Genomic DNA, 13,386 nt, shown 5'->3' on the forward strand with positions numbered 1-13,386 from the left:
GAGGCAGATCTACCCATTGGTTTACTTTTCAGATGGCTGCAACGGCCAGCACTGGCCAGGAGCATCAGCCAGGTCTCCCACATGGGCGGCAAGGATCCAAATTCTTAGGCCAACCTTCACTGCTATTCCCAGGCCATTATGAGGGAGCTGCATTGGAAGTCGAGAAGCTGGGACACAAACCAGGGCCCATGTGAGATGCTGGGGTCATGATAAGCAGCTTTACTCACACAGCTATAACACCAGCCCTGTCAACTCTTCAAAACTCTGGAGGTATGTCATCACGTTTCTTGAAATGGCCAGGGTTGGGGTGGATGTTTGGTGCTGTGACTGAGAAGCTGTTTGAAAATGTGCATCCTGTATCAGTGCCTAAGTTTGAATTCCAGCTCTTTTTCCTAATTCCAGCTTCATGAAAACATGCACCCAGGAAGGCAGTAAGTGATGGTGCAAATAAACAGGTTCTTGCCACCCACTTGGGAAGCCTGCATTGTGTTCCGAGCTCTTTGCTTCTGTGAGCACTTAGAGAGTGAACCATAAGAAGGATATTCATCTTTTGCCTCCCCGTCCCTATCTCTCTCCCTCTTTCCCCCTAACTCTTCTCCCTCCACTTGCCTGCTCTCCATATCTCACTTTCAAGTACAAACAGGAAGAAAATGACTAGGGTCTTAAGAAAGACATGCCTTAGGACAGTGGTAGGTCAGGGACAGGCAGGGGCCTTTCAGAGACTTGGAACAGTGCAGAAAGAATAGTGCTTCATTTTGGCAGAAGTCCTTTTGGTTTCCCCAAAGTTAAGCTTAAGACAACTGATTTACAGTTGCCCGAATCATTTAAGACATTGTTTAAAAGGACTGTCAGTGTCATAATGAAAGCTACACCTCATTTAATAATCAATAACCCTACTTAGAGCCATGTATTTGAAGAATTGAATTAGTTGTCAGAAAATTTCTTTGATCATCATATATCAGAGTAAAAGAGGAGTTGGCTGAGGGGTTGGGGGAAAATGAATGGTTTTAAGGCTGTTTCATTAAGAGCAGGAAATTTGTTTTCCATGTCTGTACAGTTATTAGAAATGGTCATTCAAAATCAAATCTACCTCTCATCAGTGTGATATGAACTCTGATAATTAACCTTCTCTTCAACTCTTTTTCACCTTTTTATGCTTGAGTAAAATGTTAACCTTAATTTCTATTGTAATCTACTAATTATTTTCTGGCTAGTTCAGACTTCCACTAATTTTTCATTAAAGGATAATTATTTTACTATAATAGTTCTATAGTTCAGCTTCTACCAGTTACATACATTCAAGTTTACTCTGTTCTGCAACCTGCTGCCTAGTTTCACTTTACACACCTGAAATAGGTGTGTGGACTTGGCTAGTTGTTAAGAGCATTCGAATCAGGCAGGCAGACCAATTTCAGACCAGGTGTGTACCTTTGGGCAGATTGCTTGACCTTGGTGAGCCTTGCTTTTTCATTTGAACTGCAGATATGTACAATCCTATTACAGACTTGACAATATGCTGGTTGTCCCTCAGAAGTCCATGCACTGGGTTGGGGGGTGCTTCCAGTGGATCATTATTAATAGTTAAAGGATTAATGGTTGGAGGCTTGATTCAGCTTTGGTGTCTGGTAGATAGGCGTACTGCGAGGCCTTTAGGTTAGTGGGGTCTTATTCTCAGAAAATAGCTCTTGTGGGAGGGTTTGCTATATGAGTTGAGTTCAGCCCAGTTTCTCTATACTGCGTTGACCACCACGTGATCCTTGCTCTGCATGAGTTCCACCAGCCACTACACTTGTCAAATGCCAAACTAATAGAGGTGCCCAGTCCTAGCCTATTTGCCTCTCAAACTGTGAATCTTTTTGCTTCCCTAGTAGCTCCACTCATGTGTTTTGTTTAAACTACATTAATATGGATTCTAATCTCTTGGGTGTTAAATAACTCATGCAATACACAGCACATGTTACCATGGGAAGTGGGATGATACCTATAAACATGAGTTGTTAGAATTTTCACTTAGGCTTTCTGATTCTTGGTCTGATTATTTAGCTGTCGATATGGTGCCAACCTGAGCATTCCCCCGACCAAAGTTCTTTTTTACCAACCTGAGCACAAAAACATACTTTTAATTTAGCACATGTGAGTATGTTATAATGTTTTAGTTATAAACAGTCCTGACACTTTGCTATCACATTTTAGAAAATAATAAGCATGCCAAACAACCTGATGACCAAACCCTTCTCTTATTTGTTAAAACAATATGCAATTATGAGTTAAGAGCGTACATCTGTTGCTCTTTCATATTACCCACATGTGAAGTCTACACTGCTGCTGTTTTTTTTTTCTTTATTTAAAAATTTTTAAAAATACTGTTGCTGTTTTATAAGGGAAAGTAAGTGATGTTGACAAGCATTGCTCCAGTAGGGGAATGAATATTCTATGAGTAAGTGGGCACAGGAAGGACACGCCACTAAAATGTGGGAGAGATGAATAATGAGTTTAAGCTTCCCAATTACTGAGCATTAAGAGAAAAAGTAGAAGAATCAACATTAATTGAGCACATTAATAATCACAAAAATCTTTCCCAAACAAAAGATATTGGTAAGCTTTATAGCATATGCCCAATTTTGGGGTGCTATTATATCTTCATGTCAGCTGCTATCAAAATGTAACTCTGGAGAAGCTCTTCAGAATGTACAGACAAGTACCTGAGGTTTATTCATAACAGTAAACATGCTGTGGCTGTTGGTATGGCTTAGCAAGTGAAGCCACTGCCTGCAATACAGACATTCCGTATGAGTTCCAGTTTGAGTTCTAGCTGCCTCACTTCTGACCCAGCTCCCTGCTAGTGGCCTAACAATGCAGCAGAAGATGGCCCAAGTGTTTGGACTTCTGCCACTCATGTAGGAGTTCTAGATAAAACTGTTGTGGCTTTGACCTGGCTGTTGTGCCCATCTGGAAAGTTAACCAATGGTGGAAGATCTTTCTCTGCCTCTCTGTTACTCTGCTTTTTCAAATAGAGCTTTTTAAAAAGTACTAATGAACCATGCTACCTTCAGATACGTTAAGCTAAAAATACCTGAACCTACTTTCCGTTAAGTTATAATAGAATTTGACACTAGCACTGATGATCTCCATACATTCATTGAAAACAGTTGCTTTAAAATGAACTGTGAGGCACTCCAAGATGGGTGTCAATAGTCTGATTGCTGTTATAGACACATATAACTTGTTCCTAACAAAACCATCATGTGGAAATAAGCAGCCAACCTTAGTGGGTGTAGTTGTTAGATTTCATAAAAGATGAAAATCGAATGTGGGAGAAATCAAGATTGATTATGTCTGTCAAAGACATCAGTTCTGCTTTAACACTGATTAAGTGATTAATGAAGTACTGCCAGAATTACTAAATCTCTTTGCAGGGAAATGTTATTATACTTCCCTAAATAATTATAAGTTCAGGAGGAGAACACGGATTGATTTACCAGAAGTAACTTACTGACTAATTTCTATCCATTTCTCAGAAAAAAAGAAAGAAAGAAAGAAAGAAAGAAAGAAAGGAAGGAAGAAAGGAAGAAAGAAAGAAAGAAAGTCCCATGCCCAACCATGTTTCTAGTTGTTCCTCCTCAGCTCATTTTAGGAGGGGATCATTTCAGACCCTCTCTCTGGCCCCATAAGAGAACAGATACCCTCCAAAGGCATGTAGAGCATTCCTTGAATAATTGTTGAATTTAAGAGGGCACTTCTTTTGTAACATCATGCTAATGTTCATTCATTCAATCAACAAGCATTTTTAGGGCCAGTTAAGTCAGAGCCAGTATGTTAGGCAATTGGGAAGGGAGGTTGTTATATGCCTAATTATTTGTCCTATGAAACTGAATCTGGGAATTCTGGCATCAGAGGAATTCGGCTAAATGAGGAGTGTCCTATCAGTTTCAGTGAAAACTTATAATTGCACTTAAGATAGGTCCTTAAAAACAAATGATAAGAAAAAGAAAATGAGCCCAACTTTTAGACAATTTCCTGGTCTCCAAATGATGTCAGATAAGAGTGGACAGGATGTCTTTGTGGCATCCGACTTTCTGAATTGGTGGTGTAGGTGCACACATGTATAACTGCCCATTTTCCAGTTTGGGTAAAGCAGAACAGAGCTGGATGGAAGCAGAGGATAGTGGTGTTACCCATGAACCCATTACATGACCTTTACAGTTTCTTTTCCCCCCAAATCATTTTGTCATAGAAGTTTCCTGCCACAAACTAAGCAGGAATGACATTTAATATACATATAGTTTTCTTCACATACATTCATTCATAACCTAATAAGAAAATGAACCATCTTAGATTGTTGACATGTTTTGAAGGAAGATGTGAAATTTCAAATAAGCCTTCATTGAATGCCTCCAATGGCATGTATAAAATCCTGCAGATGAGAAGATATTTATGTCATAAGACCCGCCTTCAGAAAATTTAGTTATAACTTAATGCCACAATGTATTTTGGTATGTAAGATAAAAACAAGGAAACAATCTAGGAATAGAGGGAGTAAATTTACTCTAAGAACAATCAGAGAAATCAACCTTTTCTGCCACATTTTTATCCAAAAAGTACTTACTAGAAACCCAATCTTTGAAATATTGGAAGCTATAAATGGTAGACAAGACGGGCATGGATGCCTGCATGCATCCCTGTGTTGTGGCTGGCAGAGCAGCGACATTCTAAATGGAGGATTTCACCAAAGTTCATACATGATGAAAACAATCAGCTCTGGAGTGATGTTGCCAGGCTAAAGGAAAGATTTTGCTGGTAGCAGAATATGAAGTTGGAAAGTGTTGGTTTGGAACGATCTGGTGAAGAATTTGCATTTTATTCAAACACGTTTCTGATTCTTTAGATGAAGGAGGACTTTTGGAAGAGACACGTCTAGAGCTATGGCAGAGAAGATGAATCAGAATCGGAATCAGAATGGTGAGTCACTGAACAAAAGCCTTTACTGTGCTGTTTTAGGTAATGATACAAATGAGGACCCACCACCAAGCTTTGCTTGGCCAAGTTCCCTTTTTGGCAGGATAAGATGGCTCATGAGTGGTTAAAGAGGGAACCTGAGGAACAGTTTGGAGAGCATGGCTGTGACCGGAGCAGAGACTGAAGGTGTCAAAGTCATAGGAATGCAAAAGGAAATGCAGAGGCAATGTTTAGATTCTAGTCAATGGCACAGACTTCAATGGACAAAGAGAGAGACACACACACATAAAGAGAGATTAGGGGACAGGTGGAGTGTGAGGAATCTGGGAAAATGAAAGTTGCAGTCTCTGTTTTTCTGGCTTCTGGTGTTTAAGTGGCTGATGCCTGTGGTCAACCCCTATGAAGCCACAAGGTCCCAGTGTACAACCCTGTGCTAGTAGGACAGCTGAAGAGCGCCCACTGGAGGTTTCTTTATGAAGTGCTTCCTGAGCCCTTGCCACTTGATCAGAACCCTGCTGATCACCTATATTTGCCCTCTATCTACATCCTGCTTTAAATAGCTCTCCTCTTAAAACCAGATGAATGAATATTTGGTGTGTTTTTTTAAAAAATAGAATACTTCCTAAGGAAACATTTTTTAAAGGTAGCAGGTTTGGCTTGCCCAGAGGGCTTTCTGCTATTCAATAAATTCTACCATGATGATCCATAGGAAAGGATCCAGAAGGAGAAGTTCAAGTGCATAGTTCACATTAAGGGCAGTGTTTAAGTCATAGCTTGCAAACTGCAATTTCAATCCTCTGCCCCCTTCGCCTGGGATTGAAAGCGCTTCTACTTTATCTACCTGCACAACTAGCATTTGGACTGGCCTGCTTGCTCCCTGTAGCCTCTCTTGGGTCTTTGCTTTTCCTTGCTGTCCTAACAGTCTGAGTTGTGGAAAGGAAAGTATCCAGATGGTAGTGTGGAGGAGGCCTCGCTCCTCTGGAACTAGGCTTCTCTCTGGAGATGTGTTGACCTTCTCTGGTTTCACACATCAGGGTTGTAGCTGTGTGCCCTGCCTAGTGAACAATGCAGCAAAGCTGATCACGTTCCCAAGGTTACTCTGAGCAGGACGGGATGCTGCGAGCTGATGAATTCAGTCCTGTTCGTGACTGAGTGATGAGTTTGAATAGGACTTTCCAGAGCAGTAGCAGAGGAATTTCCCACGTCCCATAAAGCTGACTGTGTAGAGTTCCCTAGAGACCAGAGTCCTGAAACCAAAGGAGAAGGAGAACAGCCCTGGCTATCTCTCTGCATGACTAGATACTCTGCACTTGAGTTGTAGTGTGTGGTTCTTAACATCACAAGCCTTTGGATTCTCGTGGTTTGCCTTCCATGAGTTACCTCAGTACATTCAGAAGACAAAGCCCCTCACCCTGGCTTAGGACTCCCTTGTCTTTCCCGTGTCACAGTGCCATTGGTCCCTGGCTCTGAGCCTTCTTGATGCCCTGCAGCTTCTGACATTGGGCAATTTCTGCCTTCACAGGCCCACAGGACCCATCTGTTAAATCTTTCTACATGGTTCTCTCCCTGCCGCCTCCTCCAGTCTCACCAAATCACTACCCCAAGACACACAACACTATTATTCACAGGTGAGAGAAAGGAAATCTGGTTTAATCAATTTCATGGGGCTGCTGTTTTTGAGGCTTCAGACTGCCAGTGAAGGAGGCTAATTTCACACTGTTTTTGCAACCTGTCCTTCCCACCTCTGCCTTTCTGATTTAGCAGGCATTAGCCCTTTGCAGAAAATCTGACCTTTCCTGAGGTTCTTTGTTATATTGCTCCATTTCACCAGTGAATTTTGAAGACTGATTTCTTTCTTCTAACTTTGAATCAATTCCCCCAATATTCTGCCTTGACTTTGCTGGGGCCAACATCATAACTAAATTATTACATTATAGACTGCACTGAAACCATACAGTCTCAGTACTAGGAGTCCCCTCACAAGACACAAAGATAGAACCCTGTCTAGCTCCCCCACAAGCACCTGTATGTGGAAGGCCCAGGAGAAGTGATTCAAAGACTAGTTACCCAAACTACAGAAGACAACTCCACCATAACCAAAACAGTTCTGGAAATGGTGTGACATCATAGAAAACACAAGTGCCAACACTGAGCTCTCTACCCTAACCGCCCCACTTAAACAATTATGTGTTCTTTGGTGTGAGGAAGAAATTTTAAAAGGTAAACAGCATTTGATTATAGATATATTATTATTACTTGTTTATTATATTAGTTTGCAAGTGTTGCCATGTTAGAGTAACTTGAGCCACGGACTTTTGTTTTCCCACATTCTGGAGGTACAGATGTGAGATCTAGGGAGTTGACAGGTTGGTACCTTCTGAGGGCTGTGAGGCAGAGATCTGCCCTAGGCCTCTCTCCTTGGCTTGTGGATGGCCACCTCTTCCCTGTTTCTCTTCACATCATTAACTCTGTGTTTATTTCTGTGTCTCATTTTCCCCTTTGAGTCAGATTACGGCTATTCTTCAATTTAATTTGTTTATCTCTCTGTAAACAGTCAAAGAAGTTCTCATTCTGGTCTCCTAGTGAGTTAGGGCTCCGAACATTTGTGCTTGGGGTGGGTAGAAGCACACAGTTGAATTCACAACAGTCCATCCTATTCATAGCAGCTATGCGATTTCTAAGGTCTCGCCACACAATAAAAAATGGGTGGACCCATCTGGACATGGGGAAATGCAGTTACTTTCTTTTCCATGGGCCCTTAAGAGATTGTGACTCCTGTGTAGCACCAGGCTCAGAGCCTCCTGGATACCTGGACTGGGGCAAGTGAAAGCTGCCCACTCATTCCCCACAGAAGTGGGGCTGCCAGGTCTCTAGAGACAACTGCTGCATTGCCTAACTTGAGGTACCATGAGGACTCCACCCACAGCCTCAGGCTTCCATCCTCTCATGCCTGATGCAACCTGGTTGGCACTGTGGGTGGAAGGCAGAGGGCTGTCAGGTAAGAACTGGGAATGGATAGCTAGGGACCTGCCCTTGGCCAATGGGATTCATACATGGCACACACATTCAATTCTTAGAAATTTTAGAGATCCAAACATACCAAACCACAGGTGATCAAACCTTAAGTGGGAGATGCTTCTGGATGCACAAAGCCCAGAAGCTGTCCCTGTTCTTATTTGAAGACAGCTAGCATTCTGGAAGAAGAACAACTGCAAAGCCCAGCTCTGAGGGCAGAAATACCGAAAGCTAGGAAAGCAACCTTGGTGTCCCCATCTGTGGGATAGCTTTCACAGTTGGCCTGGGGTCATAGGATTATGGTAAGGCATGCACAGAGATCACTTGATGAATGTTAATAAGAGCACATCTTTGAATGCAGATGCTGCCAAACAATGCCCAAATAATCTCTTTGAACTTCCTGTTTATGTTTTCCTCACTGAAAAGACATGGCCCAAATCAGAAATAGTTAAACATTATTTCTTAATTCCAGTAGTCTGGAAAGCATCATAAATCAAAGAATTGTATGGTCACACGCAGTGGCAGAAACCCCTCATCTTCTTTGGCTGTGTATCATACAACCCGAGTGATAGAATTTCTAAAAGTTCTCCATCTTTCTAGAGTGGACTTCTAAAATGTCTTCCCTAAATGATTTTAATATAGTTCCTATAAGGTACTCCATTTGTTTCAGTTTTAAACATTACTCCGTTCGCTTTGATCACTGCAAGCTATAATGTATGTTCCCAGCTGTGCATTGAGATGGCTCCTGAAAGACTGTCAAGGGTAATTTCTGACAGAAAATGAAGGGAAGAGTCTATTAATGTCTCAAATATTTTACTTTGATAGATTTTATGAGGAGTTGCCTAAAAGGAAAAAGTTCAGAAGAGGCAACTTGAAAAAAACCACCTCCTCAGAAGATCAAATGTAAATAAGCAGACCTTTAAGTCAAGGCCTAGGGCTTGAGGACATAACTGAGCTATCTTTGCAGACCAACCCTGTACATCACTGACTTGCGAGCAGCATGGGGATATCTGTTTTTGTGGCAACTTCCGAACAAGAATAGGAAAAGAGAGAAGCTTCCTAAGAGCAGAAAGGCCCGGGAACACTGGAAATCCATGCTGATGTGCAAAGGCTTGTGAGAAAAGGAGCCAGTCAAGGACAGTGGGATAAGAGAAGTGTGAAGTGGAAGAGAGACTGGGGGTGCCAGGCAAGACGACAAAAGCCAAGCCCAGGTGGCTGGCATGATTTAGGATCGGGGAGGGCAGCCCTCTCACTATCTGACACTATCTGCCTTCACCCAAATTCCACATTTCTAGATTTTAAAAATGGCTCATTGCCTAGGGATGTAAGAATTGCTTAGGACAAGAAACAAGTCAGTAGCTCTTCACATGTTTGCCTCAGGAAAATACTCAGTCTTACATGTGGAAGTGCAGGGGTTTGGACATGATGAGAGCAAGAGGCTGCCTTCCTGTTCTTCCTCTTGCAAAATTAAATCACATGCTGCCATCATGCAGGGGGTGAGGGGTGGAGCAGAATGAGATAGGTCATGGGATCTCAGCAGCATCCAGGGATCCTTTTCCAAGAGCTGAGTGGCTGACGCGAATCCCTTCACTTCAAGTTCCTGTATAAGCCTTCCTCATCTGTCACAATAGGATTACCTATTAGTAACACCTACATAGGTAGGATGAGGATTCAATGTGTTATAATAAAGCAGCATGGAATAACCACTCCCCAGGCATTAGAAAATGTTAGGAGCATTACAGGAACATTTTGGGCCTGGTACAATGGCTCAGTGGCTAACTCCTCACCCTGCAAGTGCCAGGATCCCATATGGGCACCAGTTCAAGTCCTGGCTGCTCCACTTCCATTCCAGATCCCTCCTGTGGCCTGGGAAAGCAGCAGAGAATGGCCCAAAGCCTTAGAACTTATACCCGCATGGGAAACAAAGAAGCAGCTCCTGGCATCTGGCTTTGGATTGGCTCAGTTCTGTCCATTGTGGCCACTTGGGGAGTAAACCAGCAGCAGACTGAAGATGTCTCTCTGTCTCTCCTTCTCTCTGTATATCTGCCTTTCCAATAAGTAAATAAATAAATAAACCTTTATAGAAAGTGGGACATTTTACCAGTGTATTAAAGATGGAAGCCCCATCTCCTGCCTAGTGCCACCTGTGGCCATGGCTCTAAGTAGCCTTCCCTTCAGAAATCTTACCCACACTGGCACCTTCCTCAGCCCTGGGGAATATTCTGAACTGCTGTACCATGCATGCCCAATGGATTGGACCACAGCAAGATTCCACTGTCCATTCCAATACCAAAGCTTTGAACTTCCACACAGATGACCCAACACTCTGATCCTGAGCTTTCTCCACTATATGCTGTGGTTCATTCATGGTCATGAAATGCCTTAAGTGAATCTTGCCTAGCATGACAACATGAAAACAGAATGGAACAAAGAAGAAAGTCAGCTATGTGTCATATAGACTAGGATATTTTTAAATGAAACTTTCAATTCAGGTATTGATCTGGTTCTTCACTCTTCTATGAGGACACTGTTCCATCTTTGCGACCATGCCTGTAGCCAGCCACATCTTGAATCTGCTCATTCCCAAGAAGAGACTTGGGAATTTTTGCAAACTTGCATCCACAATGTGATGACTGCTATGCCTCCTATCCTACAACTTCTTTCATCTCCTAACTTGCATGGAGTCTGTTATTTTAAAAGTTTCATTGAAATGTCTTGAAAGTTTCTTCCCTAAAATATTATGATGGAAACTGATCTAGCTCAGGTGTAACCTTCCAGATGATCCTTTACTACTTTCCAGAATTACCCCCTACAAGTACAAAATTGATCTCACATTCCCAAACTTTAATGTCTGATCTGATTTTCTTTATCCAAAAGTAAGGGCGATGCCCAATTCATTTGACCAGGCTGGATTTGTAAAAGCAGGTGGCCGCCAACCAAACCCTTCTCTTCCTTCCCTCTTTCGTGCTTCCAAATATAGATGCGTGTCGTTTCCTTCTGTCCTGCCTAGGGATCCACTCCATCAGCACCGTGGGCCTCTCACCCCCTGCCATGTCCATTTAGCCATGGGAAGGTCTCTGATTCAAGTGCAAAGTCCAGAAACTGGCCAGCACATGGAGCAGGTAGCTAGATTCTTCTAGAAAACTAAGGGGCTCTTCTCAGCAAGCTGAGATAGCCACACAAGAAATGTCCTCCAAGTTGAAACAGAAGAACCCAGTCAGCAGAAAGGAGATCTGAACCAGGAACATCATGCAGTCCCAGACAGCAACAGAGAAAGTAACTGCTTTTTCTCATTGGTCAATTTTCAGGAGTCTTGGTCGCACAAAAGAACTTGTTCAATTAGTTGCCTTTAACCCTGGAACTGACTACTGACTGGCTCTACATTTGCCTGGCTGACATCCAAAGGGCTTTTCTCCTTTGCTTCCAGAAGCGCCCAACCAGAATGGTAGATCACTCCTATGTTGTTGCCTGACATGTGACTCTTGCCTTTGTACATAAAATAGGTTCTCTGAGACAGGCTTTTTCCCATTAGGCAACTACCTACTTATCCTTTCAGAAAACAGTGCCCTGCTAGGAGCCTCCTCTGCATCCCTTGTTATTCTAACACCTACCTACTGTTTGGCAACTGTATGTTTGTTTCTGTACCTGCTCTGCTTCTTGGACAGGGTCATATCCTACTCAAATTTTTATCTGCCCAAGCTGAAGATGATTGGCATATTCTGTTGGGTCCCTACTCATGTCCCCTAACCCACAGCTCATTGACCTACACATGCCTCGTGTGCACTGTGACCAACTTTCTGTGTCTGCTAAGAGTGCAGTCAAGCAGGCCACAAATAACAGGGGATTAGAGGCCCAGGAGGGGGAACACTCCCTCAATCAGTGTGGTGGGAAATGGAGCAATAACAGGGTGGAGCTCATGTGGGATGCTGGTATCACAGGCGCAGATTTTCAAAGGCAAAGGAAGAGTTATTGCAGGGTAAACGCTTGGTGGAAATGGAGCACGCAGTTGGTTCAGATGTAAATCTACAGGAACAACTTTTTATTGACCTGATCACAAGAAGAGCTTGTCAGACCTCCCATTCCTTTAGAATAAGGAGTGTGATGGTATGTAACCTGACCGCTGAATGCCTGCCAGGTAGGTGCCAGGAAAGAGGGTCTAGAAATGACCCCCTCAAAGGTGTACATATGGTGTGTTGGGAAAGAAAAATGAGTGAGCACAGGCAGGAAAGGCACTGTCCCTCCTTCCCCTTTCTTCACAGGCGGAGCAGAAAGGAAGGTGCCTGGTGCTCCTCCTGGGTCGTTAGTACACACACACACACACACACACACACACACACACACGCAGCCAGAAGCCTCTCCCTATCTGTCCCTTTAGGGCACACAGAGTCCATCTGTGTGCACCCAGGCCAGCTTCTAGACCTAGGGACATTGCAGCCCTGTTTTCTGTTTTCAGCCCAGAGAAACTGCATTGCTAAGGGAATAATTTGTGCCAGTTGCTCCAGCTCCTGGACGGTTAGGGGGATCCTCTCTGTCTGTACCCTGCCCTCACCACAGAGGGGTTAATAAAGATGAAGTTTTAAGGCCCACAGGGACCTGGCCTGGCTCATTCCGCTGCAACTTGCTTTACCAGGGGAAACCTTTTCGAGAGGATCACGAGTAAACAATCCTGTTTTCATTCTGAAACAGCTTTTCTGTTCTGGTGCTTGGATGGACCCAACCCTGGTCCTACACAGAGGCCAGGAGACTACGAGGCTAGGGTGGCGTCCAGGACCGCTCTTGCTACAGGACACTTTCTCAAGATTCCAGTTATGCTGCCCCCAAACGCCACCAGCCCCCAGCTTCTCCCCTTCCCATTCTTGCCCAACCACCCCCGCCCCCGCCCGGCGTGTGGGGCTCTGGTCTCCCGGCTGCAACACTCACCCAGCCACTGGAGGATTTGCTCACGGGAGAACCCCGTCTCCGTCGCGCCCTCAGTGCAGCCCCATGGCACTCTCAGTAGCAGCAGCAGCAGCAGCAGCAGCAGCCCCGGCTGCAGCATCGCTAACCACTAGGCACGCCGCCCGCACGTCCTTGCTCCTAGTGCCAGCGGAGCCACAGCCTAAGCCACTCCGACTCCAGGGCCTCGTCCTCTCACTGCGCAGGTAGACACACTCTGCCACCCCTGTGGCCACAGGGTGCAGATACTCAGAAGATCTCCGCCTCCCTCCTCCGGTTTGGAGAAGAAGAGGCGGCGACCCATCAGCCCATCCCAGAAATTCCAACCTCCGGGGTGGGGAGAGGGGAGGGAGAGGACGAGGGGAGTGCACGCTCCGAACTCCACCCGCTCCCAGCCCTGCTCTTTTCTTCCTGGGGAAAAGCCAGCAAGGAATTGGGATCCAGCGAGTTGAGCAGCTCAGGGAGAGGGAGTCTGGCATC

General features: G+C 44.2%; 1 protein-coding gene across 1 annotated transcript in view; it reads right to left on the reverse strand.

Moving 5' to 3' along the window:
* The window catches only part of PLA2R1 (phospholipase A2 receptor 1), a 103,367-nt gene extending 90,358 nt beyond the window's left edge, over positions 1-13,009 (reverse strand). Inside the window, exon 1 of the mRNA XM_040971996.1 lies at positions 12,892-13,009. Coding sequence (XP_040827930.1) covers positions 12,892-13,009 — 118 coding nt within the window. The remainder of the gene's footprint in view (positions 1-12,891) is intronic.
* Positions 13,010-13,386: the final 377 nt, after the last annotated feature.

The sequence above is a fragment of the Ochotona curzoniae genome, unplaced genomic scaffold (assembly GCF_017591425.1).
Source record: "Ochotona curzoniae isolate NIBS_2020 unplaced genomic scaffold, NIBS_Ocur_1.0 contig_2210, whole genome shotgun sequence".
Taxonomy (NCBI): domain Eukaryota; kingdom Metazoa; phylum Chordata; class Mammalia; order Lagomorpha; family Ochotonidae; genus Ochotona; species Ochotona curzoniae.